Here is a 26,704-nt window from a genome sequence, read left to right on the forward strand (position 1 = left end):
TGAAAACACTTGGAACTAAGGAGATCTTTCATCTAGGTTCAAATCAAATGGCATTTTAATACATTTTTATGTATACCTGTGTTTATCAGATGTTATTGCGGGTGTAGTGAAATGCTTGTGTTTCTAGCTCCGACAGTGCAGTGATAAGTACTATCTGACAATATCACAACGTATACCCAATACACACAAATATAAGTAAAGGAATGGAATTAAGAATATATAAATAGATGGACGAGCGATGTCAGAGTGGCATAGAAAAAGATACAGTAGAATAGTATACAGTACACACATATGAGATGAGTAATGTAAAATATGTACACACTATTAAAGTGACTAGTGTTCCATTTATTAAAGTGGCCAATGATTTCAAGTCAGGGCAGCAGCCTCTAATGTGCTTGTACATATAAATATACGAATGAGCGATGGCCGAGCGGCATAGGAAAGGTACAATAGATGGTATAAAATACAGTATATACATATGATATGATCAATGTAAGATATGTAAACATTATTAAGTGGCATTGTTTAAAGTGACTAGTGGTCCATTTATTAAAGTGGCCAGTGATTGAGTCTCAATGTAGGCAGCAGCCATCCAATGTTAGTGATGGCTATTTAACAGTCTGATGGCCCTGAGATAGAAGCTGGTTTTCAGTCTCTCGGTCCCAAGATGCAGTAGATGGTATAGAATACTGTATATTCTACACAACTCATCTCATATTTATATGTTAACATTTTTGATGTGGCGTTATTTAAAGTGACTAGTGATACCTTTGTTAGTGATGGCTGTTTAACAGTCTGATGGCCGAGAGATAGAAGCTGTGATGCAGCTGTTCGGACCTGTCCTTCTGGATGATAGCGGGGTGAACAGGCCGTGGATCGGGTGGTTGATGTCCTCGATGATCTTTTCCCTGGTCTACAAGTGGATTAGCAATGGAATATCTCTTAAGGTGTTTTAAAAGAGGAGTTTTCCACTCAATACCCTGTGGGCACTTTTACCGAAGAGATGGAGAGCATACATGAATTTACAATAGTATTTTCTGAATACAATTTGCAAAGCTAATAATTTCAGTTATCTACTTCCTGCTAAATTATGCAAGCTTCCCTGAAAGTATAATAGTTTAGAGAGAAATTCCATTTCAATTTTCCAATAAGTAGTTTTGAAGGGCTCTAGAAATATTCATGGTGAATAAATAGGAATTACAGTGCCTTGCGAAAGTATTCGCCCCCCTTGAACTTTGCGACCTTTTGCCACATTTCAGGCTTCAAACATAAAGATATAAAACTGTATTTTTTTGTGAAGAATCAACAACAAGTGGGACACAATCATGAAGTGGAACGACATTTATTGGATTTTTCAAACTTTTTTAACAAATCAAAAACTGAAAAATTGGGCGTGCAAAATTATTCAGCCCCTTTACTTTCAGTACAGCAAACTCTCTCCTGAAGTTCAGTGAGGATCTCTGAATGATCCAATGTTGACCTAAATGACTAATGATGATAAATACAATCCACCTGTGTGTAATCAAGTCTCCGTATAAATGCACCTGCACTGTGATAGTCTCAGAGGTCCGTTAAAAGCGCAGAGAGCATCATGAAGAACAAGGAACACACCAGGCAGGTCCGAGATACTCTTGTGAAGAAGTTTAAAGCCGGATTTGGATACAAAAATATTTCCCAAGCTTTAAACATCCCAAGGAGCACTGTGCAAGCGATAATATTGAAATGGAAGGAGCATCAGACCACTGCAAATCTACCAAGACCTGGCCGTCCCTCTAAACTTTCAGCTCATACAAGGAGAAGACTGATCAGAGATGCAGCCAAGAGGCCCATGATCACTCTGGATGAACTGCAGAGATCTACAGCTGAGGTGGGAGACTCTGTCCATAGGACAACAATCAGTCATATATTGCACAAATCTGGCCTTTATGGAAGAGTGGCAAGAAGAAAGCCATTTCTTAAAGATATCCATAAAAAGTGTTGTTTAAGGTTTGCCACAAGCCACCTGGGAGACACACCAAACATGTGGAAGAAGGTGCTCTGGTCAGATGAAACCAAAATTGAACTTTTTGGCAACAATGCAAAACGTTATGTTTGGCGTAAAAGCAACACAGCTCATCACCCTGAACACACCATCCCCACTGTCAAACATGGTGGTGGCAGCATCATGGTTTGGGCCTGCTTTTCTTCAGCAGGGACAGGGAAGATGGTTAAAATTGATGGGAAGATGGATGGAGCCAAATACAGGACCATTCTGGAAGAAAACCTGATGGAGTCTGCAAAAGACCTGAGACTGGGACGGAGATTTGTCTTCCAACAAGACAATGATCCAAAACATAAAGCAAAATCTACAATGGAATGGTTCAAAAATAAACATATCCAGGTGTTAGAATGGCCAAGTCAAAGTCCAGACCTGAATCCAATCAAGAATCTGTGGAAAGAACTGAAAACTGCTGTTCACAAATGCTCTCCATCCAACCTCACTGAGCTCAAGCTGTTTTGCAAGGAGGAATGGGAAAAATGTTCAGTCTCTCGATGTGCAAAACTGATAGAGACATACCCCAAGCGACTTACAGCTGTAATCGCAGCAAAAGGTGGTGCTACAAAGTATTAACTTAAGGGGGCTGAATAAGTTTTTGATTTGTTAAAAAAGTTTGAAATATCCAATAAATGTTGTTCCACTTCATGATTGTGTTCCACTTGTTGTTGATTCTTCACAAAAAAATACAGTTTTATATCTTTATGTTTGAAGCCTGAAATGTGGCAAAAGGTCGCAAAGTTCAAGGGGGCCGAATACTTTCGCAAGACACTGTATATAGATCTTTATTTGTTTTCATAATATCGAAGGACTTCATGTTCTTGATAATATTATGGCTCATGGTTGTCAACCTCTGGCTTCTTAGGATCAATTATTTTTTGAATCCGCACCCCCCCCCGTCCCCGTCCCCGTCCCCGTCCCACACACACTCCTTTTTGTGGAACAACATCAATCCAAACACAGATGGATTTTGAAAGCAAATCTATACCGTCTGTCTCGTCTGTTGCGATGAGGTTACCCATCACAATCAGTGAAGAGATGTGAGTGACGATCAATGTATAGGCGCAACTATAGTGTTATCGTACTCCCAAGTAGGCCTACTTCCTGTAAGTTTGATCCTTCATGTTTCAGCAGAGTTTTTTCCTGTTTAGTGTATTCTTCCTACAGTGTGTTAACTGTACAGCTCCAGTCTACAGGCCCTGCGTGCCACTTCTGTTTGGAGATGTGTTTTAGTAAAGACATAAAGACGTCCTCTGCTTTATAAATACTCTGTCTTTTGATGTTCTAATGTCATTCTAAAATTAAAGAAAATCGGCTAAAAGGTTCCCCTCATAAAACGGTTCACTTAAAAAATTTCATTTTCACGTGGCCTCAGCTTTAGTCAATGAGATTGGGTTAAACAGTGAGATTACGTGTCATTGTAGTCTAATAGTCCATGCTCGGGACCTCTCTGTACTCCTAGCCCAGGGGAATAACACAGTTACCGTGATTGATAATAATACACTTCTCTCAGAGGGAGAGAGAGGCTGGGCTGGAGCTGTGCATTGTCCTGTGGGTTAGCCTCAGAGCTCTGCAGAGGGACAACCCTATGGGTAGCGTTAGCTATTGCACTGCAGAGGGAGAAACATATGGGTTAGCTATAGCGCTCTGCAAAGAGACAAACCTTTGTATTAGCATTAGCCTCTGCAGAGGGAGAAAACTATAGGTTAGCTATAGCGCTCTGCAAAGAGACAAACCTTTGTATTAGCCTCTGCAGAGGGAGAAAAATATAGGTTAGCTATAGCGCTCTGCAAAGAGACAAAACTTTGTATTAGCATTAGCCTCTGCAGAGGGAGAAAACTATAGGTTAGCTATAGCGCTCTGCAAAGAGACAAACCTTTGTATTAGCATTAGCCTCTGCAGAGGGAGAAAACTATAGGTTAGCTATAGCGCTCTGCAAAGAGACAAACCTTTGTATTAGCATTAGCCTCTTCAGAGGGAGAAAACAATGGGTTAGCTACAGCGCTCTGCAAAGGGTCAAACCTGTGTATTAGCGTTAGCCTCTACAAAGGGAGAAAACTTTGGGTTAGTTATAGCGCTCTTTAATGGGACAAACCTGTGTATTAGCATTAGCCTGTGCAGAGGGAAAATCATGTGGTGTTGGTTAGCCTAGCCTAGTGTTGCTAACCAGACAACGGTAGCATAGCTATGTGTTATTTTCTCGCTGCAGAGAACGTGTGAATAGATTGGCTACCATGGATGTTTCTACACTGAACAAACCAGACGACTGTGGTGGATGTTTCTACACTGAACAAACCAGATGACTGTGGTGGATGTTTCTACACTGAACAAACCAGACGACTGTGGTGGATGTTTATACACTGAACAAACCAGACGACTGTGGTGGATGTTTATACACTGAACAAACCAGACGACTGTGGTGGATGTTTCTACACTGAACAAACCAGACGACTGTGGTGGATGTTTCTACACTGAACAAACCAGACGACTGTGGTGGATGTTTCTACACTGAACAAACCAGACGACTGTGGTGGATGTTTATACACTGAACAAACCAGACGACTGTGGTGGATGTTTCTACACTGAACAAACCAGACGACTGTGGTGGATGTTTATACACTGAACAAACCAGACGACTGTGGTGGATGTTTATACACTGAACAAACCAGACGACTGTGGTGGATGTTTCTACACTGAACAAACCAGACGACTGTGGTGGATGTTTATACACTGAACAAACCAGACGACTGTGGTGGATGTTTCTACACTGAACAAAAGTGTAAATGCAACAATCCAACAATTCTTTTTTTTTACTGAGTTACAGTTCATATGAGGAAATCAGTCAATTGAAATAAATTCACTAGGCCCTAATCTATGGATTTAACATGACTGGGAATACAGATATGCTTCTGTTGGTCACAGATACCTTTAAAAAAAATAAAGGTAGAGGTGTGGATCAGAAAACCAGTCAGTATCTGGTGTGACCCACCGTTTGCCTCATGCAGCACAACACATCTCCTTCACATAGAGTTGATCAGGCTGTTGATTGCGGCCTGTGGAATGTTGTCCCACTCCTCTTCACTGGCTGTGCGAAGTTGCTGGTTGTTGGCGGTAACTGGAACACGTTGTCATACACGTTGATCCAGAGCATCCCAAACATGCTCAATGTGTGTCATGTCTGGTGAGTACGCAGGCCATGGAAGATATGGGACATTTTCAGCTTCTAGGAATTGTGTACAGATCCTTGAGACATGGGGCCGTGAATTATCATGCTGAAACGTGAGGCATAGCAATGGGCCTCAGGATCTCATCACGGTATCTCTGTGCATTCATATTGCCATTGATAAAATGCAAGTGTGTTCGTTGTCTGTAGCTTATCCCTGCCCATACCATAACTCCACTGCCACCATGGGGCACTCTGTTCACAATGTTGACATCAGCCAACACCATAACCCCACTGCCACCATGGGGCACTCTGTTCACAACGTTGACATCAGCAAACACCATAACCCCACTGCCATCAACGCCATACACGTGGTCTGCCATCTGCCCGGTACAGTTGAAACCGGGACTCATCCATGAAGAGCACACTTATCCAGCGTGCCAGTGGCCATCGAAGGAGAGCATTTGTCCACTGGAGTTAGTTAAGATGCCAAAATGCAGTCAAGTCAAGACCCTGGTGAGGACGAAGAGCACGCAGATAAGCTTACTTGAGTCGGTTTCTGACCGTTTCTGCATAAATACTGTGGTTGTGCAAACCAACCGTTTCAACAGCTCAGACGATCCCGCAGGTGAAGAATTCGGATGTGGAGGTCCTGGTGGTTACAAATGTTCTGTAGTTGTGAGGCCCGTTGGACGTACCGCCAAATTCTCTAAAACGACGTTGGAGCGGCTTATGGTAGAAAAATCAACATTACATTCTCTAGCAACGGCTCTAGTGGACAGTCCTACAGTCAGCACGCCAATTGCATACTCCCTCAAAACTTGAGACATCTGTGGCATTGTGTTGTGTGACAAAACTGCACATTTTAGGGTGTCCTTTTATTGTCCCCAACACAAGGTGCACCTGTGTATTGATCAGCTTCTTGATACACCTGTCAGGTGGATTATCTTGGCAAAGGAGAAATTCTCAGTAACAGGGACGTAAACACATTTGTGCCCAACATTTGAAAGAAATACGCTTTTTGTGTTTATGTAAAAGATTCTGGGATCTTTGATTTAATCTCATGAAACATGGGACCAAAACTTTACATTTTGCATATTTATATATTTATATATTATATATTATATATTATATATTTATATATATCATATTTTTGTTCAGTTTATGTTCTGTATAGCTATGTTCTCCTTTCCTGCTACAAAAGTAGCCTGAATACCCTTGAGAGTCCAGACCCCCTGTGTTTTGTAATTTAGTGTCTGGTGGAAGGGGATGGTAGAAGGGGGACCGTGTCTCGGTAGTTTAGAGGGGTAGAGGTCTGGCTCGGCAGAGTGACTGGGTGGAGGGGAGGTGTAGGAGAGGGAGAAAGGGGGGAGAGCTGTGGCACAGCGGCTCAGACGGTTAGCTTCTCTCCCAGCACCCCACCGAGCCTTGGTTCACTAACGGTGAATGGATCTATCTGCAGTGTAAATGACTTCACAGCTTCACACCACTTCCTCTTGTTTTGTTGTTGTTTAATTGCCTAAGCTCTGCCCCCCCCCCCCCGCCCCCCGCCCCCTGCCCCCATGTGTTTGAAGGGTACAGTATATTGAGGTTAATACATCCTCGTTAGAGATTTTACTGATGACTTGCCTTTTTTGAACTCGCATGAACTTCATAAAATTATCTTTCCCCACTAATTTCTCTGATCTTACATTTAAAAAAAAAATGAATGCGATTAAGCGAGCATTAATTAGAGCTCTTGAGAGTAAGATACGGTTGCATATATGATCATTAAACTATATAGAGCCCAAAGCTGGATCCAATCTTGAGATTTGAAACCATAATTTGAAACAGTAGATCCACCATTCTAATGAATCATTGATACAGGTCCTAACCTAACAAATCAACACATATATATATATATCCAGGGTTACTTGTTACGAATACCTTCGATGCATTGCTTTTTCCATTTCACATTTAATTCCACCTGTGTATTAAGACCAATTGTCTGATTTATAGATTCACATTTTCCCCCAGCATGGGCTGATAATGAATTGTGTTGATGTTGAAGTGTGTTGCTTGCTACTGGTTTCAATTAGAATCACTTGTTTTAGTCTATAATATTTAGCCACAGAAGGCATTTTCACAGCACATCTGAACACTTGACAACAGGCACGCACACACACACGCACACACACACGCACACACGCATGCACACGCACAGACACACGCACAGGCACACGCACAGGCACAGGCACACACACACACACACACACACACGCACACGCACACGCACACGCACACACACACACCATTACACCTCTCTGGGTCTGTAATGGACTGTGATATCAGCGTTAAGTGGTGAGGTCCATGTCGGGACTGACCCCACACAATGGCCTGAGTGGGTTCTCTCCCCATTAATGACAATATTATTGGACAGCAATTTGAGCCACTTTGCGTCCTGCACTCATTGAGGAAAAAATACCCACTAAGCCTCCTGAACTGATTGACGGGTATAGAACCACTAAGCCTCTTCAGTTCAGATATGTACCAATGGACAGATGACTCAATATTTTAAAAGCAGAGGGTTTAACCTGAACAAGTGTGTGTCTGATATGGCACCCTGTTCACCATATAGGAATCCATTTTTATTTGATTTATTTATTTAACCAGGCAAGTCAGCTAAGAACAACTTCTTATTTTCAATGACGGCCTAGGAACAGTGGATTAACTGCCTGTTCAGGGGCAAACCGACAGATATGTAACTTGTCAGCTCGGGTGATTTGAACTTGTAACCTTCCGATTACTAGTCCAACGCTCTAACCACTAGGTTACCCTGCCGCCACTCAGTTAAGGCTCAGTTCAACAGTAGTGCACTATATAGCGTTTTTAAACATCGATGAAAGTTCGTCTCAGGGTTCAACTATAGCTGTTTGAAGTCTAATCTTATACCTGTGTCAAAATGCAACCATTGTCACATGTCCGCTGGGTATTTTTTTGGGGGCTTTTATATGTGTTGACGGTGTGATTTCACCTTTCAGGAGGATCTATCCAGGGCTTCATTGTGGTTTTCATGTCAGCACTAAAGGATGAGGTATAGTGTAAATAGATTTAAAGCGTGAATGATGTTACTATCTTCTTCTCTGGCCTCTGGGATGTTTGAACAGGACACCTTTGGGGAATTGGAAGTTTTAATACATCTCTTTATCTAACATGAGCTTTGAATGTACACGTTTCCATATATCCTAAGTATTAAAGTGGCAATCCGCAAATAGTAACAATAACAAAGTGTAATCCCAGCCACTGTTTTGGTAATCATCTCAGGGACCGAACCTGGATGCAATGTAGCTACTCTATAAATTCATAGACAGAGATATGGATGCAAGGATTGGCCAGCCATGATATCAACGTTATAGTTTTGACCATGGTTAGAGGCTATACGGTGTTTGTTTAAATTGACCTTGTTTACAAACAAGGTGAAACAAGCTTCTATTTTGGGTTTGTGATGCGGTGCGACAGTTGAACTAAGCTCATAAGGCATTTATCTATAGGTTATATTCTTCAAGAATCAATAGGTACATATCATTATTTATAAGTCCAAATATAGATGTAACAACTGCAGATTGCCACCTTTGAATAAATTAGATTTCAAATATGATCTAACCCCCCCCCCCTCCCAGTGAAACTACCCTCATCTCCATTTTGCTGAAAATCAATATTCAATACCAAATATCAAAAAGGAGAAAATTGGGATCCAGGTGAATCAGATGAATTGGGTTTTCAAGGAGCATTATATTAAAAGGCGCTACACGTACTACAAAACATCCCACTTTGCAAATGATGCATAGAAATCAAGAGGACGTGAACAACGTGTCTGTTATTAAAATCTGAGGGTAAAATAGTATACCCCCTGTAGAGTCATCTGTTTCTATCTGACTCTGGTATAGCGTAGAACAACGTTGTCAGAAAACCCCGGTCAACACCAAGCACGGACACGCACACAGTAGCAACATTACTGTGGTGTATTCATATAGAATGTTAGAAAGATATAGTCAACCGTGTGAATAACGTATTCTATCACTGCCACACAGTATAATGTATTCTATAGGGACATCACTGCCACACAGTATAATGTATTCTATAGGGACATCACTGCCACACAGTATAATGTATTCTATAGGGAAATCACTGACACACAGTATAATGTATTCTATAGGGACATCACTGCCACACAGTATAATGTATTCTATAGGGACATCACTGCCACACAGTATAATGTATTCTATAGGGACATCACTGCCACACAGTATAATGTATTCTATAGGGACATCACTGCCACACAGTATAATGTATTCTATAGGGACATCACTGCCACACAGTATAATGTATTCTATAGGGAAATCCCTGCCACACAGTATAATGTATTCTATAGGGACATCACTGCCACACAGTATAATATATTCTATAGGGACATCACTGCCACACAGTATAATGTATTCTATAGGGACATCACTGCCATACAGTATAATGTATTCTATAGGGACATCACTGCCACACAGTATAATGTATTCTATAGGGACATCACTGCCACACAGTATAATGTATTCTATAGGGACATCACTGCCACACAGTATAATGTATTCTATAGGGACATCACTGCCACACAGTATAATGTATTCTATAGGGAAATCACTGACACACAGTATAATGTATTCTATAGGGACATCACTGCCACACAGTATAATGTATTCTATAGGGACATCACTGCCACACAGTATAATGTATTCTATAGGGACATCACTGCCACACAGTATAATGTATTCTATAGGGACATTACTGCCACACAGTATAAGGTATTCTATAGGGACATCACTGCCACACAGTATAATGTATTCTATAGGGACTTCACTGCCAGACAGTATAATGTATTCTATAGGGACATCACTGCCACACAGTATAATGTATTCTATAGGGACTTCACTGCCAGACAGTATAATGTATTCTATAGGGACATCACTGCCACACAGTATAATGTATTCTATAGGGACATCACTGCCACACAGTATAATGTATTCTATAGGGACATCACTGCCACACAGTATAATGTATTCTATAGGGACATCACTGCCACACAGTATAATGTATTCTATAGGGACATCACTGTCACACAGTATAATGTATTCTATAGGGACATCACTGCCACACAGTATAATGTATTCTATAGGGACATCACTGCCACACAGTATAATGTATTCTATAGGGACATCACTGCCACACAGTATAATGTATTCTATAGGGACATCACTGCCACACAGTATAATGTATTCTATAGGGACATCACTGCCACACAGTATAATGTATTCTATAGGGACATCACTGCCACACAGTATAATGTATTCTATAGGGACATCACTGTCACACAGTATAATGTATTCTATAGGGACATCACTGCCACACAGTATAATGTATTCTATAGGGACATCACTGCCACACAGTATAATGTATTCTATAGGGACATCACTGCCACACAGTATAATGTATTCTATAGGGACATCACTGCCACACAGTATAATGTATTCTATAGGGACATCACTGCCACACAGTATAATGTATTCTATAGGGACATCACTGCCATACAGTATAATGTATTCTATAGGGACATCACTGCCATACAGTATAATGTATTCTATAGGGACATCACTGCCACACAGTATAATGTATTCTATAGGGACATCACTGCCACACAGTATAAGGTATTCTATAGGGACATCACTGCCACACAGTATAATGTATTCTATAGGGACTTCACTGCCAGACAGTATAATGTATTCTATAGGGACATCACTGCCACACAGTATAATGTATTCTATAGGGACTTCACTGCCAGACAGTATAATGTATTCTATAGGGACATCACTGCCACACAGTATAATGTATTCTATAGGGACATCACTGCCACACAGTATAATGTATTCTATAGGGACATCACTGCCACACAGTATAATGTATTCTATAGGGACATCACTGCCACACAGTATAATGTATTCTATAGGGACATCACTGCCACACAGTATAATGTATTCTATAGGGACATCACTGCCATACAGTATAATGTATTCTATAGGGACATCACTGCCATACAGTATAATGTATTCTATAGGGACATCACTGCCACACAGTATAATGTATTCTATAGGGACATCACTGCCACACAGTATAAGGTATTCTATAGGGACATCACTGCCACACAGTATAATGTATTCTATAGGGACTTCACTGCCAGACAGTATAATGTATTCTATAGGGACATCACTGCCACACAGTATAATGTATTCTATAGGGACTTCACTGCCAGACAGTATAATGTATTCTATAGGGACATCACTGCCACACAGTATAATGTATTCTATAGGGACATCACTGCCACACAGTATAATGTATTCTATAGGGACATCACTGCCACACAGTATAATGTATTCTATAGGGACATCACTGCCACACAGTATAATGTATTCTATAGGGACATCACTGTCACACAGTATAATGTATTCTATAGGGACATCACTGCCACACAGTATAATGTATTCTATAGGGACATCACTGCCACACAGTATAATGTATTCTATAGGGACATCACTGCCACACAGTATAATGTATTCTATAGGGACATCACTGCCACACAGTATAATGTATTCTATAGGGACATCACTGCCACACAGTATAATGTATTCTATAGGGACATCACTGCCACACAGTATAATGTATTCTATAGGGACATCACTGTCACACAGTATAATGTATTCTATAGGGACATCACTGCCACACAGTATAATGTATTCTATAGGGACATCACTGCCACACAGTATAATGTATTCTATAGGGACATCACTGCCACACAGTATAATGTATTCTATAGGGACATCACTGCCACACAGTATAATGTATTCTATAGGGACATCACTGCCACACAGTATAATGTATTCTATAGGGACATCACTGCCATACAGTATAATGTATTCTATAGGGACATCACTGCCACACAGTATAATGTATTCTATAGGGACATCACTGCCACACAGTATAATATATTCTATAGGGACATCACTGCCACACAGTATAATGTATTCTATAGGGACATCACTGCCATACAGTATAATGTATTCTATAGGGACATCACTGCCACACAGTATAATGTATTCTATAGGGACATCACTGCCACACAGTATAATGTATTCTATAGGGACATCACTGCCACACAGTATAATGTATTCTATAGGGACATCACTGCCACACAGTATAATGTATTCTATAGGGAAATCACTGACACACAGTATAATGTATTCTATAGGGACATCACTGCCACACAGTATAATGTATTCTATAGGGACATCACTGCCACACAGTATAATGTATTCTATAGGGACATCACTGCCACACAGTATAATGTATTCTATAGGGACATTACTGCCACACAGTATAAGGTATTCTATAGGGACATCACTGCCACACAGTATAATGTATTCTATAGGGACTTCACTGCCAGACAGTATAATGTATTCTATAGGGACATCACTGCCACACAGTATAATGTATTCTATAGGGACTTCACTGCCAGACAGTATAATGTATTCTATAGGGACATCACTGCCACACAGTATAATGTATTCTATAGGGACATCACTGCCACACAGTATAATGTATTCTATAGGGACATCACTGCCACACAGTATAATGTATTCTATAGGGACATCACTGCCACACAGTATAATGTATTCTATAGGGACATCACTGTCACACAGTATAATGTATTCTATAGGGACATCACTGCCACACAGTATAATGTATTCTATAGGGACATCACTGCCACACAGTATAATGTATTCTATAGGGACATCACTGCCACACAGTATAATGTATTCTATAGGGACATCACTGCCACACAGTATAATGTATTCTATAGGGACATCACTGCCACACAGTATAATGTATTCTATAGGGACATCACTGCCACACAGTATAATGTATTCTATAGGGACATCACTGTCACACAGTATAATGTATTCTATAGGGACATCACTGCCACACAGTATAATGTATTCTATAGGGACATCACTGCCACACAGTATAATGTATTCTATAGGGACATCACTGCCACACAGTATAATGTATTCTATAGGGACATCACTGCCACACAGTATAATGTATTCTATAGGGACATCACTGCCACACAGTATAATGTATTCTATAGGGACATCACTGCCATACAGTATAATGTATTCTATAGGGACATCACTGCCATACAGTATAATGTATTCTATAGGGACATCACTGCCACACAGTATAATGTATTCTATAGGGACATCACTGCCACACAGTATAAGGTATTCTATAGGGACATCACTGCCACACAGTATAATGTATTCTATAGGGACTTCACTGCCAGACAGTATAATGTATTCTATAGGGACATCACTGCCACACAGTATAATGTATTCTATAGGGACTTCACTGCCAGACAGTATAATGTATTCTATAGGGACATCACTGCCACACAGTATAATGTATTCTATAGGGACATCACTGCCACACAGTATAATGTATTCTATAGGGACATCACTGCCACACAGTATAATGTATTCTATAGGGACATCACTGCCACACAGTATAATGTATTCTATAGGGACATCACTGCCACACAGTATAATGTATTCTATAGGGACATCACTGCCATACAGTATAATGTATTCTATAGGGACATCACTGCCATACAGTATAATGTATTCTATAGGGACATCACTGCCACACAGTATAATGTATTCTATAGGGACATCACTGCCACACAGTATAAGGTATTCTATAGGGACATCACTGCCACACAGTATAATGTATTCTATAGGGACTTCACTGCCAGACAGTATAATGTATTCTATAGGGACATCACTGCCACACAGTATAATGTATTCTATAGGGACTTCACTGCCAGACAGTATAATGTATTCTATAGGGACATCACTGCCACACAGTATAATGTATTCTATAGGGACATCACTGCCACACAGTATAATGTATTCTATAGGGACATCACTGCCACACAGTATAATGTATTCTATAGGGACATCACTGCCACACAGTATAATGTATTCTATAGGGACATCACTGTCACACAGTATAATGTATTCTATAGGGACATCACTGCCACACAGTATAATGTATTCTATAGGGACATCACTGCCACACAGTATAATGTATTCTATAGGGACATCACTGCCACACAGTATAATGTATTCTATAGGGACATCACTGCCACACAGTATAATGTATTCTATAGGGACATCACTGCCACACAGTATAATGTATTCTATAGGGACATCACTGCCACACAGTATAATGTATTCTATAGGGACATCACTGTCACACAGTATAATGTATTCTATAGGGACATCACTGCCACACAGTATAATGTATTCTATAGGGACATCACTGCCACACAGTATAATGTATTCTATAGGGACATCACTGCCACACAGTATAATGTATTCTATAGGGACATCACTGCCACACAGTATAATGTATTCTATAGGGACATCACTGCCACACAGTATAATGTATTCTATAGGGACATCACTGCCATACAGTATAATGTATTCTATAGGGACATCACTGCCATACAGTATAATGTATTCTATAGGGACATCACTGCCACACAGTATAATGTATTCTATAGGGACTTCACTGCCAGACAGTATAATGTATTCTATAGGGACATCACTGCCACACAGTATAATGTATTCTATAGGGACTTCACTGCCAGACAGTATAATGTATTCTATAGGGACATCACTGCCACACAGTATAATGTATTCTATAGGGACATCACTGCCACACAGTATAATGTATTCTATAGGGACATCACTGTCACACAGTATAATGTATTCTATAGGGACATCACTGCCACACAGTATAATGTATTCTATAGGGACATCACTGCCACACAGTATAATGTATTCTATAGGGACATCACTGCCACACAGTATAATGTATTCTATAGGGACATCACTGCCACACAGTATAATGTATTCTATAGGGACATCACTGCCACACAGTATAATGTATTCTATAGGGACATCACTGCCATACAGTATAATGTATTCTATAGGGACATCACTGCCATACAGTATAATGTATTCTATAGGGACATCACTGCCACACAGTATAATGTATTCTATAGGGACTTCACTGCCAGACAGTATAATGTATTCTATAGGGACATCACTGCCACACAGTATAATGTATTCTATAGGGACTTCACTGCCAGACAGTATAATGTATTCTATAGGGACATCACTGCCACACAGTATAATGTATTCTATAGGGACATCACTGCCACACAGTATAATGTATTCTATAGGGACATCACTGCCACACAGTATAATGTATTCTATAGGGACATCACTGCCACACAGTATAATGTATTCTATAGGGACATCACTGTCACACAGTATAATGTATTCTATAGGGACATCACTGCCACACAGTATAATGTATTCTATAGGGACATCACTGCCACACAGTATAATGTATTCTATAGGGACATCACTGCCACACAGTATAATGTATTCTATAGGGACTTCACTGCCAGACAGTATAATGTATTCTATAGGGACATCACTGCCACACAGTATAATGTATTCTATAGGGACATCACTGCCACACAGTATAATGTATTCTATAGGGACATCACTGCCACACAGTATAATGTATTCTATAGGGACATCACTGCCACACAGTATAATGTATTCTATAGGGACATCACTGCCACACAGTATAATGTATTCTATAGGGACATCACTGCCACACAGTATAATGTATTCTATAGGGACATCACTGTCACACAGTATAATGTATTCTATAGGGACATCACTGCCACACAGTATAATGTATTCTATAGGGACATCACTGCCACACAGTATAATGTATTCTATAGGGACATCACTGCCACACAGTATAATGTATTCTATAGGGACATCACTGCCACACAGTATAATGTATTCTATAGGGACATCACTGCCACACAGTATAATGTATTCTATAGGGACATCACTGCCATACAGTATAATGTATTCTATAGGGACATCACTGCCATACAGTATAATGTATTCTATAGGGACATCACTGCCACACAGTATAATGTATTCTATAGGGACTTCACTGCCAGACAGTATAATGTATTCTATAGGAACATCACTGCCAGACAGTATAATGTATTCTATAGGGACATCACTGCCACACAATATAATGTATTCTATAGGGACATCACTGCCATACAGTATAAGGTCATTATAATCTACTGTTTTTTATCCACTTGTAAGGATTTAATTTCAACCAGTTTTGCTGAGCTGAGATATAATTAGACTCCCTCTCTGTCACTGAGCTGAGATATAATTAGACTCCTTATCTGTCACTGAGCTGAGAAATAATTAGGATCCCTCTGACACTGAGCTGAGATATAATTAGATTCCCTCTCTGTCACTGAGCTGAGATAGAATCAGAATCCCCCTCTGTCACTGAGCTGAGATATAATTAGATTCCTTATCTGTCACTGAGCTGAGATATAATTAGACTCCTTATCTGTCACTGAGCTGAGATAGAATTAGACTCCTTATCTGTCACTGAGCTGAGATATAATTAGACTCCTTATCTGTCACTGAGCTGAGATATAATTAGACTCCTTATCTGTCACTGAGCTGAGATAGAATTAGACTCCTTATCTTTCACTGAGCTGAGATAGAATTAGACTCCTTATCTGTCACTGAGCTGAGATATAATTAGACTCCTTATCTTTCACTGAGCTGAGATAGAATCAGGATCCCTCTGACACTGAGCTGAGATATAATTAGATTCCCTCTCTGTCACTGAGCTGAGATAGAATCAGAATCCCCCTCTGTCACTGAGCTGAGATATAATTAGATTCCTTATCTGTCACTGAGCTGAGATAAAATTAGATTCCCTCTCTGTCACTGAGCTGAGATAGAATTATATTCCCTCTGACACTGAGCTGAGATATAATTAGAATCCCTCTCTGTCACTGAGCTGAGATATAATTAGAATCCCTCTCTGTCACTGAGCTGAGATATAATTAGAATCCCTCTCTGTCACTGAGCTGAGATATAATTAGATTCCTTATCTTTCACTGAGCTGAGATATAATTAGATTCCCTCTCTGTCACTGAGCTGAGATAGAATTAGAATCCCTCTGACACTGAGCTGAGATAGAATTAGATTCCCTCTCTGTCACTGAGCTGAGATATAATTAGAATCCCTCTCTGTCACTGAGCTGAGATATAATTAGAATCCCTCTCTGTCACTGAGCTGAGATATAATTAGATTCCTTATCTTTCACTGAGCTGAGATATAATTAGATTCCCTCTCTGTCACTGAGCTGAGATAGAATTAGAATCCCTCTGACACTGAGCTGAGATAGAATTAGATTCCCTCTCTGTCACTGAGCTGAGATATAATTTGATTTCAGTGTCAGGGAGGGAATCTAATTCTTTAAGCGTTTCGATACGCTCGCATAAACCTCTGCTAACCATGTGTATGTGACCAATACGCTTTGATTTGATTTGAGTTGAGATATAAGTTAGATTCCCTCCCTGACAGAGGTGGTGTTGTCCTTGTTGTTTCTTCCAGGACTACGCGGAGAAGGAGAGGACGGCGACCATGGCCAAAGCCTTGGAGGACCTGAAGGCCAACTTCTACTGTGATCTGTGTGACAAGCAGTACTACAAGCATCAGGAGTTTGACAACCACATTAACTCTTATGACCATGCTCACAAACAGGTAATGGACCTGTGAACACACACACACACACTTCTAACACATTGTATTCAACCTTAAGATTGTTTAATCGTTTGTTAATCTTTTGTACACAAAATTGAGGTGTTCATTGACTAGACAAATGGGTAAACACTGTGTGACTAAGACACATTTGTTAAAAAAAAAATGTGACACAGTAGGTTGCAATGGCACAAGACAAACAATGTAAGTTAACCTGTATGAAGGGTCCTGTATATAGTATACCGTGGTCAATGGCTGTAACCGTGTATGAAGGGTTCTGTATATACTATACAGTGGTCAATGGCTGTAACTGTGTATGACGGGTCCTGTATATACTATACAGTGGTCAATGGCTGTAACCGTGTATGAAGGGTCCTGTATATACTATACCGTGGTCAATGGCTGTAGCCCTTTGTGAAGGGTCCTGTATATACTATACAGTGGTCAATGGCTGTAGCCCTTTGTGAAGGGTCCTGTATATACTATACAGTGGTCAATGGCTGTAGCCCTTTGTGAAGGGTCCTGTATATACTATACAGTGGTCAATGGCTGTAGCCGTGTATGAAGGGTCCTGTATATACTATACAGTGGTCAATGGCTGTAACCGTGTATGAAGGGTCCTGTATATACTATACCGTGGTCAATGGCTGTAGCCCTTTGTGAAGGGTCCTGTATATACTATACAGTGGTCAATGGCTGTAGCCCTTTGTGAAGGGTCCTGTATATACTATACAGTGGTCAATGGCTGTAGCCCTTTGTGAAGGGTCCTGTATATACTATACAGTGGTCAATGGCTGTAGCCGTGTATGAAGGGTCCTGTATATACTATACAGTGGTCAATGGCTGTAACCGTGTATGAAGGGTCCTGTATATACTATACAGTGGTCAATGGCTGTAGCCCTTTGTGAAGGGTCCTGTATATACTATACAGTGGTCAATGGCTGTAACCGTGTATGAAGGGTTCTGTATATACTATACAGTGGTCAATGGCTGTAGCCCTTTGTGAAGGGTCCTGTAGCAATTGCAGAGGTACACTTTCAATTTCAACTCCGAGGTCCATAATTCATATGGGGCCAATGTTGGTGTTGCTGTTGTTATTGTTCTAGTTGTTGTTGTTGTTGTTGGCCTACCAACACTGCCTTCAGAATGTATTCATACACCTTGACTTATTACACATTTTGTTGAGTAATCCTGAAATCAAAATGGATTAAAGTAATTGTTTTCACCCCATCTACACACAATTCTCCATAATGACAAAGTGAAAACATGTTTTTAGAAAATTTAGCAAATATATTGAAAATGGAATAAAGAAATATCTAATTTTCATAAGTATTCACACCCCTGAGTTAATTCATTGTAGAAGCACCTTTGGTAGTGATTACAGCCGTGAGTCTTACTGGGTAAGTCTCTAAGAGATTTCCACACCTGGATTGTACAATATTTGCCTGTTATTCTTTTCAAAATTCTTCATCCTCTGTCAAAATGGTTGTTGATCATTGCTAGGCAACCATTTTGCTATAGATTTTCAAGTTGATTTAAGTAAAAACTGTAACTCGGCCACTCTAGAACATTAATTGTTTTCTTGGTAAGCAATGCCATTGTAGATTTGGCATTGTGTTTTAAGTTATTGTCCTGCTGAAAGGAGGATTCATATCCCAGGGTCTGGTGGAAACAAGACTGAACCAGATTTTCGTCTAGAGTGCAAAGCTGTCATCAAGGCAAAGGGTGGCTACTTTGAAGAATTCAAAAATCAAAAAAAATATTTGTTTAACATTTTTTAACACATTTGTTATTTCAAAGTTTTGATGTCTTCACTATTATTCTACAATGTAGAAAATAGTAAAAATAAAGAAAAACCCTTGAATGAGTAGATGTGTCCAAACTTTTGACTGGTACTGTACATATTACCTCAGTCACCTCCACTACCTTGCACCCCTGCACATTGACTCAGTACTGGTACTCCTTGTATATAGCCTCATTACTACCTCGCACCCCTGCACATTGACTCAGTACTGGTACTCCTTGTATATAGCCTCATTACTACCTCGTACCCCTGCACATTTGTATCAACATAACAAGATTCAACAACTGAGACATAAAATGAACAAGTTCCACAGACATGTGACTAACAGAAATTGAATAATGTGTCCCTGAACAAAGGGGGGGACAAAATTCAATGTAACAGTCAGTATCTGGTGTGGCCACCAGCTGCATTAAGTACTGCAGTGCATCTCCTCCTCATGGACTGCACCAGATTTGCCAGTTCTTGCTGTGAGATGTTACCCCACTCTTACACTAAGGAACCTGCAAGTCCCGGACATTTCTGGGGGAATGGCCCTAGTCTTCATCCTCCGATCCAACAGGTCCCAGACGTGCTCGATGGGATTGAGATCCGGGCTCTTTGCTGGCCATGACAGAACACTGACATTCCTGTGTTCCAGGAAATCATGCACAGAATGAGCAGCATGGCTAATGGCATTTTCATGCTGGAGGGTCATGAGGCTGCAGGAAGGGTACCACATGAGGGAGGAGGATGTCTTCCCTGTAACGCACAGCGTTGAGATTGCCTGCAATGACAACAAGCTCAGTCTAATGATGCTGCGACACTTTTATTTTATTTATTTTATTTTACCTTTATTTAACCAGGTAGGCAAGTTGAGAACAAGTTCTCATTTACAATTGCGACCTGGCCAAGATAAAGCAAAGCAGTTCGACAGATAAAACGACACAGAGTTACACATGGAGTAAAAACAAACATACAGTCAATAATGCAGTATAAACAAGTCTATATACAATGTGAGCAAATGAGGTGAGAAGGGAGGTAAAGGCAAAAAAGGCCATGATGGCAAAGTAAATACAATATAGCAAGTAAAATACTGGAATGGTAGTTTTGCAATGGAAGAATGTGCAAAGTAGAAATAAAAATAATGGGGTGCAAAGGAGCAAAATAAATAAATTAATTAAAATTAAATACAGTTGGGAAAGAGGTAGTTGTTTGGGCTAAATTATAGGTGGTCTATGTACAGGTGCAGTAATCTGTGAGCTGCTCTGACAGTTGGTGCTTAAAGCTAGTGAGGGAAATAAGTGTTTCCAGTTTCAGAGATTTTTGTAGTTCGTTCCAGTCATTGGCAGCAGAGAACTGGAAGGAGAGGCGGCCAAAGAAAGAATTGGTTTTGGGGGTGACTAGAGAGATATACCTGCTGAAGCGTGTGCTACAGGTGGGAGATGCTATGGTGACCAGCGAGCTGAGATAAGGGGGGACTTTACCTAGCAGGGTCTTGTAGATGACATGGAGCCAGTGGGTTTGGCGACGAGTATGAAGCGAGGGCCAGCCAACGAGAGCGTACAGGTCGCAATGGTGGATAGTATATGGGGCTTTGGTGATAAAACGGATTGCACTGTGATAGACTGCATCCAATTTGTAGAGTAGGGTATTGGAGGCTATTTTGTAAATGACATCGCCAAAGTCGAGGATTGGTAGGATGGTCAGTTTTACAAGGGTATGTTTTGCAGCATGAGTGAAGGATGCTTTGTTGCGAAATAGGATGCCAATTCTAGATTTAACTTTGGATTGGAGATGTTTGATATGGGTCTGGAAGGAGAGTTTACAGTCTAACCAGACACCTAAGTATTTGTAGTTGTCCACGTATTCTAAGTCAGAGCCGTCCAGAGTAGTGATGTTGGACAGGCGGGTAGGTGCAGGTAGCGATCGGTTGAAGAGCATGCATTTAGTTTTACTTGTATTTAAGAGCAATTGGAGGCCACGGAAGGAGAGTTGTATGGCATTGAAGCTTGCCTGGAGGGTTGTTAACACAGTGTCCAAAGAAGGGCCGGAAGTATACAGAATCGTCGTCGTCTGCGTAGAGGTGGATCAGGGACTCACCAGCAGCAAGAGCGACCTCATTGATGTATAAAGAGAAGAGAGTCGGTCCAAGAATTGAACCCTGTGGCACCCCCATAGAGACTGCCAGAGGTCCGGACAGCAGACCCTCCGATTTGACACACTGAACTCTATCAGAGAAGTAGTTGGTGAACCAGGCGAGGCAATCATTTGAGAAACCAAGAGTGTCGAGTCTGCCGATGAGGATATGGTGATTGACAGAGTCGAAAGCCTTGGCCAGATCAATGAATACGGCTGCACAGTAATGCTTCTTATCGATGGCGGTTAAGATATCGTTTAGGACCTTGAGCGTGGCTGAGGTGCACCCATGACCAGCTCTGAAACCAGATTGCATAGCAGAGAAGGTATGATGAGATTCGAAATGGTCGGTAATCTGTTTGTTGACTTGGCTTTCGAAGACCTTAGAAAGGCACGGTAGGATAGATATAGGTCTGTAGCAGTTTGGGTCAAGAGTGTCCCCCCCTTTGAAGAGGGGGATGACTGCAGCTGCTTTCCAATCTTTGGGAATCTCAGATGACACGAAAGAGAGGTTGAACAGGCTAGTAATAGGGGTGGCAACAATTTCGGCAGATAATTTTAGAAAGAAAGGGTCCAGATTGTCTAGCCCGGCTGATTTGTAGGGGTCCAGATTTTGCAGCTCTTTCAGAACATCAGCTGAATGGATTTGGGAGAAGGAGAAATGGGGAAGGCTTGGGCGAGTTGCTGTTGGGGGTGCAGTGCTGTTGTCCGGGGTAGGAGTAGCCAGGTGGAAAGCATGGCCAGCCGTAGAAAAATGCTTATTGAAATTCTCAATTATGGTGGATTTATCAGTGGTGACAGTGTTTCCTATCTTCAGTGCAGTGGGCAGCTGGGAGGAGGTGTTCTTATTCTCCATGGACTTTACAGTGTCCCAGAACCTTTTTGAGTTAGTGTTGCAGGAAGCAAATTTCTGCTTGAAAAAGCTAGCCTTGGCTTTTCTAACTGCCTGTGTATAATGGTTTCTAGCTTCCCTGAACAGTTGCATATCACGGGGGCTGTTCGATGCTAATGCAGAACACCATAGGATGTTTTTGTGTTGGTTAAGGGCAGTCAGGTCTGGGGAGAACCAAGGGCTATATCTGTTCCTGGTTCTAAATTTCTTGAATGGGGCATGTTTATTTAAGATGGTTAGGAAGGCATTTAAAAAAAATATCCAGGCATCCTCTACTGACGGGATGAGATCAATATCCTTCCAGGATACCCCGGCCAGGTCGATTAGAAAGGCCTGCTCGCAGAAGTGTTTCAGGGAGCGTTTTACAGTGATGAGTGGAGGTCGTTTGACCGCTGACCCATTATGGATGCAGGCAATGAGGCAGTGATCGCTGAGATCTTGGTTGAAGACAGCAGAGGTGTATTTAGAGGGGAAGTTGGTTAGGATGATATCTATGAGGGTGCCCGTGTTTAAGGCTTTGGGGAGGTACCTGGTAGGTTCATTGATAATTTGTGTGAGATTGAGGGCATCAAGTTTAGATTGTAGGATGGCTGGGGTGTTAAGCATGTTCCAGTTTAGGTCGCCTAGCAGCACGAACTCTGAAGATAGATGGGGGGCAATCAGTTCACATATGGTGTCCAGAGCACAGCTGGGGGCAGAGGGTGGTCTATAGCAGGCGGCAACGGTGAGAGACTTGTTTTTAGAGAGGTGGATTTTTAAAAGTAGAAGTTCAAATTGTTTGGGTACAGACCTGGATAGTAGGACAGAACTCTGCAGGCTATCTTTGCAGTAGATTGCAACACCGCCCCCTTTGGCAGTTCTATCTTGTCTGAAAATGTTGTAGTTTGGAATTAAAATGACACACCGCCCCAGACCATGATGGACCCTCTACCTCCAGATCCCGCTCCAGAGTGCAGGCCTCAGTGTAATGCTCATTCCTTCGACGATAAACACGAATATGACCATCACCCCTGGTGAGACAAAACTACGACTCGTCAGTGAAGAGTACTTTTTGCTAGTCCTGTCTGGTCCAGCGACGGTGGGTTTGTGCCCATAGGAGACGTTGTTGCCGGTGATGTCTGGTGAGGACCTGCAAGCCCTCAGTCCAGCCTCTCTTAGCCTATTGCGGACAGTCTGAGCACTGATAGAGGGATTGTGCGTTCCTGGTGTATCTCGGGCAGTTGTTGTTGCCATCCTGTACCTGTCCCGCAGGTGTGATGTTTGGATGTACCGATCCTGTGCAGGTGTTGTTACACGTGGTCTGCCACTGCTAGGAAGATCAGCTGTCCATCCTGTCTCTCTGTAGCACTGTTTTAGGTGTCTCACAGTACGGACATTGCAATTTATTGCCCTGGCCACATCTGCAGTCCTCATGCCTCCTTGCAGCATGCCTAAGGCACGTTCACGCAGATGAGCAGGGACCTTGGGCATCTTTCTTTTGGTGTTTTTCAGAGTCAGTAGAAAGGCCTCTTTAGTGTCCTAAGTTTTCATAACTGTGACCTGAATTTAGTACGGTTTGTAATCTGTTAGTGTCTTAACGATCGTTCGTGTTCATTAATTGTTTATGGTTCATTGAACAAGCATGGGAAACAGTGTTTAATTTAAATCCTTTACAATGAAGATCTGTGAAGTTATTTGGATCAGGGGTCCTGAAAAAGGGATGTTTCTTTTTATGCTGAGTTTATTGTGGTGGTGGTAGGGAAACAACAGACAACAATACAATGGCTCCTATCCTTTACAATCCTCTTCCCTATATAGTGCACTACATGGCCCCCTATTATCTATGTAGTGCACTACATGGCCCCCTATTCCCTATATAGTGCACTACATGGCCCCCTATTCACTATACAATGCACTACATGGCCCCCTATTCCCTATATAGTGCACTACATGGCCCCCTATTCACTATATAATGCACTACATGGCCCCCTATTCACTATATAATGCACTACATGGCCCCCTATTCACTATATAGTGCACTACATGGCCCCCTATTCACTATATAATGCACTACATGGCCCCCTATTCACTATATAGTGCACTACATGGCCCCCTATTCCCTATATAGTGCACTACATGGCCCCCTATTCACTATATAATGCACTACATGGCCCCCTATTCACTATATAATGCACTACATGGCCCCCTATTCACTATATAATGCACTACATGGCCCCCTATTCACTATATAATGCACTACATGGCCCCCTATTCCCTATATAGTGCACTACATGGCCCCCTATTCACTATATAATGCACTACATGGCCCCCTATTCACTATATAATGCACTACATGGCCCCCTATTCACTATATAATGCACTACATGGCCCCCTATTCACTATATAATGCACTACATGGCCCCCTATTCACTATATAGTGCACTACATGGCCCCCTATTCACTATATAGTGCACTACATGGCCCCCTATTCACTATATAGTGCACTACATGGCCCCCTATTCACTATATAATGCACTACATGGCCCCCTATTCACTATATAGTGCACTACATGGCCCCCTATTCACTATATAGTGCACTACATGGCCCCCTATTCACTATATAGTGCACTACATGGCCCCCTATTCACTATATAGTGCACTACATGGCCCCCTATTCACTATATAATGCACTACATGGCCCCCTATTCCCTATATAGTGCACTACATGGCCCCCTATTCACTATATAATGCACTACATGGCTCCCTATTCCCTATATAGTGCACTACATGGCCCCCTATTCACTATATAATGCACTACATGGCCCCCTATTCACTATATAGTGCACTACATGGCCCCCTATTCACTATATAATGCACTACATGGCCCCCTATTCACTATATAGTGCACTACATGGCCCCCTATTCACTATATAATGCACTACATGGCCCCCTATTCACTATATAGTGCACTACATGGCCCCCTATTCACTATATAATGCACTACATGGCCCCCTATTCACTATATAGTGCACTACATGGCCCCCTATTCACTATATAATGCACTACATGGCCCCCTATTCACTATATAATGCACTACATGGCCCCCTATTCACTATATAATGCACTACATGGACCCCTATTCACTATATAGTGCACTACATGGCCCCCTATTCACTATATAATGCACTACATGGCCCCCTATTCCCTATATAGTGCACTACATGGCCCCCTATTCACTATATAATGCACTACATGGCCCCCTATTCCCTATATAGTGCACTACATGGCCCCCTATTCACTATATAATGCACTACATGGCCCCCTATTCCCTATATAGTGCACTACATGGCCCCCTATTCACTATATAATGCACTACATGGCCCCCTATTCACTATATAGTGCACTACATGGCCCCCTATTCACTATATAATGCACTACATGGCCCCCTATTCACTATATAGTGCACTACATGGCCCCCTATTCACTATATAATGCACTACATGGCCCCCTATTCACTATATAGTGCACTACATGGCCCCCTATTCCCTATATAGTGCACTACATGGTCCCCTATTCCCTATATAATGCACTACATGGCCCCCTATTCCCTATATAATGCACTACATGGCCCCCTATTCACTATATAGTGCACTACATGGCCCCCTATTCCCTATATAATGCACTACATGGCCCCCTATTCACTATATAATGCACTACATGGCCCCCTATTCCCTATATAATGCACTACATGGCCCCCTATTCCCTATATAATGCACTACATGGCCCCCTATTCACTATATAATGCACTACATGGCCCCCTATTCCCTATATAGTGCACTACATGGCCCCCTATGCACTATATAATGCACTACATGGCCCCCTATTCACTATATAATGCACT

At 41.4% G+C, this 26,704-nt stretch overlaps 1 protein-coding gene across 1 annotated transcript in view; it reads left to right on the forward strand.

Annotated features, from left to right (window-relative positions):
* The window catches only part of LOC109881045 (zinc finger protein 804A), a 176,519-nt gene that overhangs the window by 129,419 nt on the left and 20,396 nt on the right, over positions 1-26,704 (forward strand). Inside the window, exon 2 of the mRNA XM_031806052.1 lies at positions 17,867-18,016. Coding sequence (XP_031661912.1) covers positions 17,867-18,016 — 150 coding nt within the window. The remainder of the gene's footprint in view (positions 1-17,866; positions 18,017-26,704) is intronic.

This window comes from Oncorhynchus kisutch, linkage group LG26 (assembly GCF_002021735.2).
Source record: "Oncorhynchus kisutch isolate 150728-3 linkage group LG26, Okis_V2, whole genome shotgun sequence".
Classification (NCBI taxonomy): domain Eukaryota; kingdom Metazoa; phylum Chordata; class Actinopteri; order Salmoniformes; family Salmonidae; genus Oncorhynchus; species Oncorhynchus kisutch.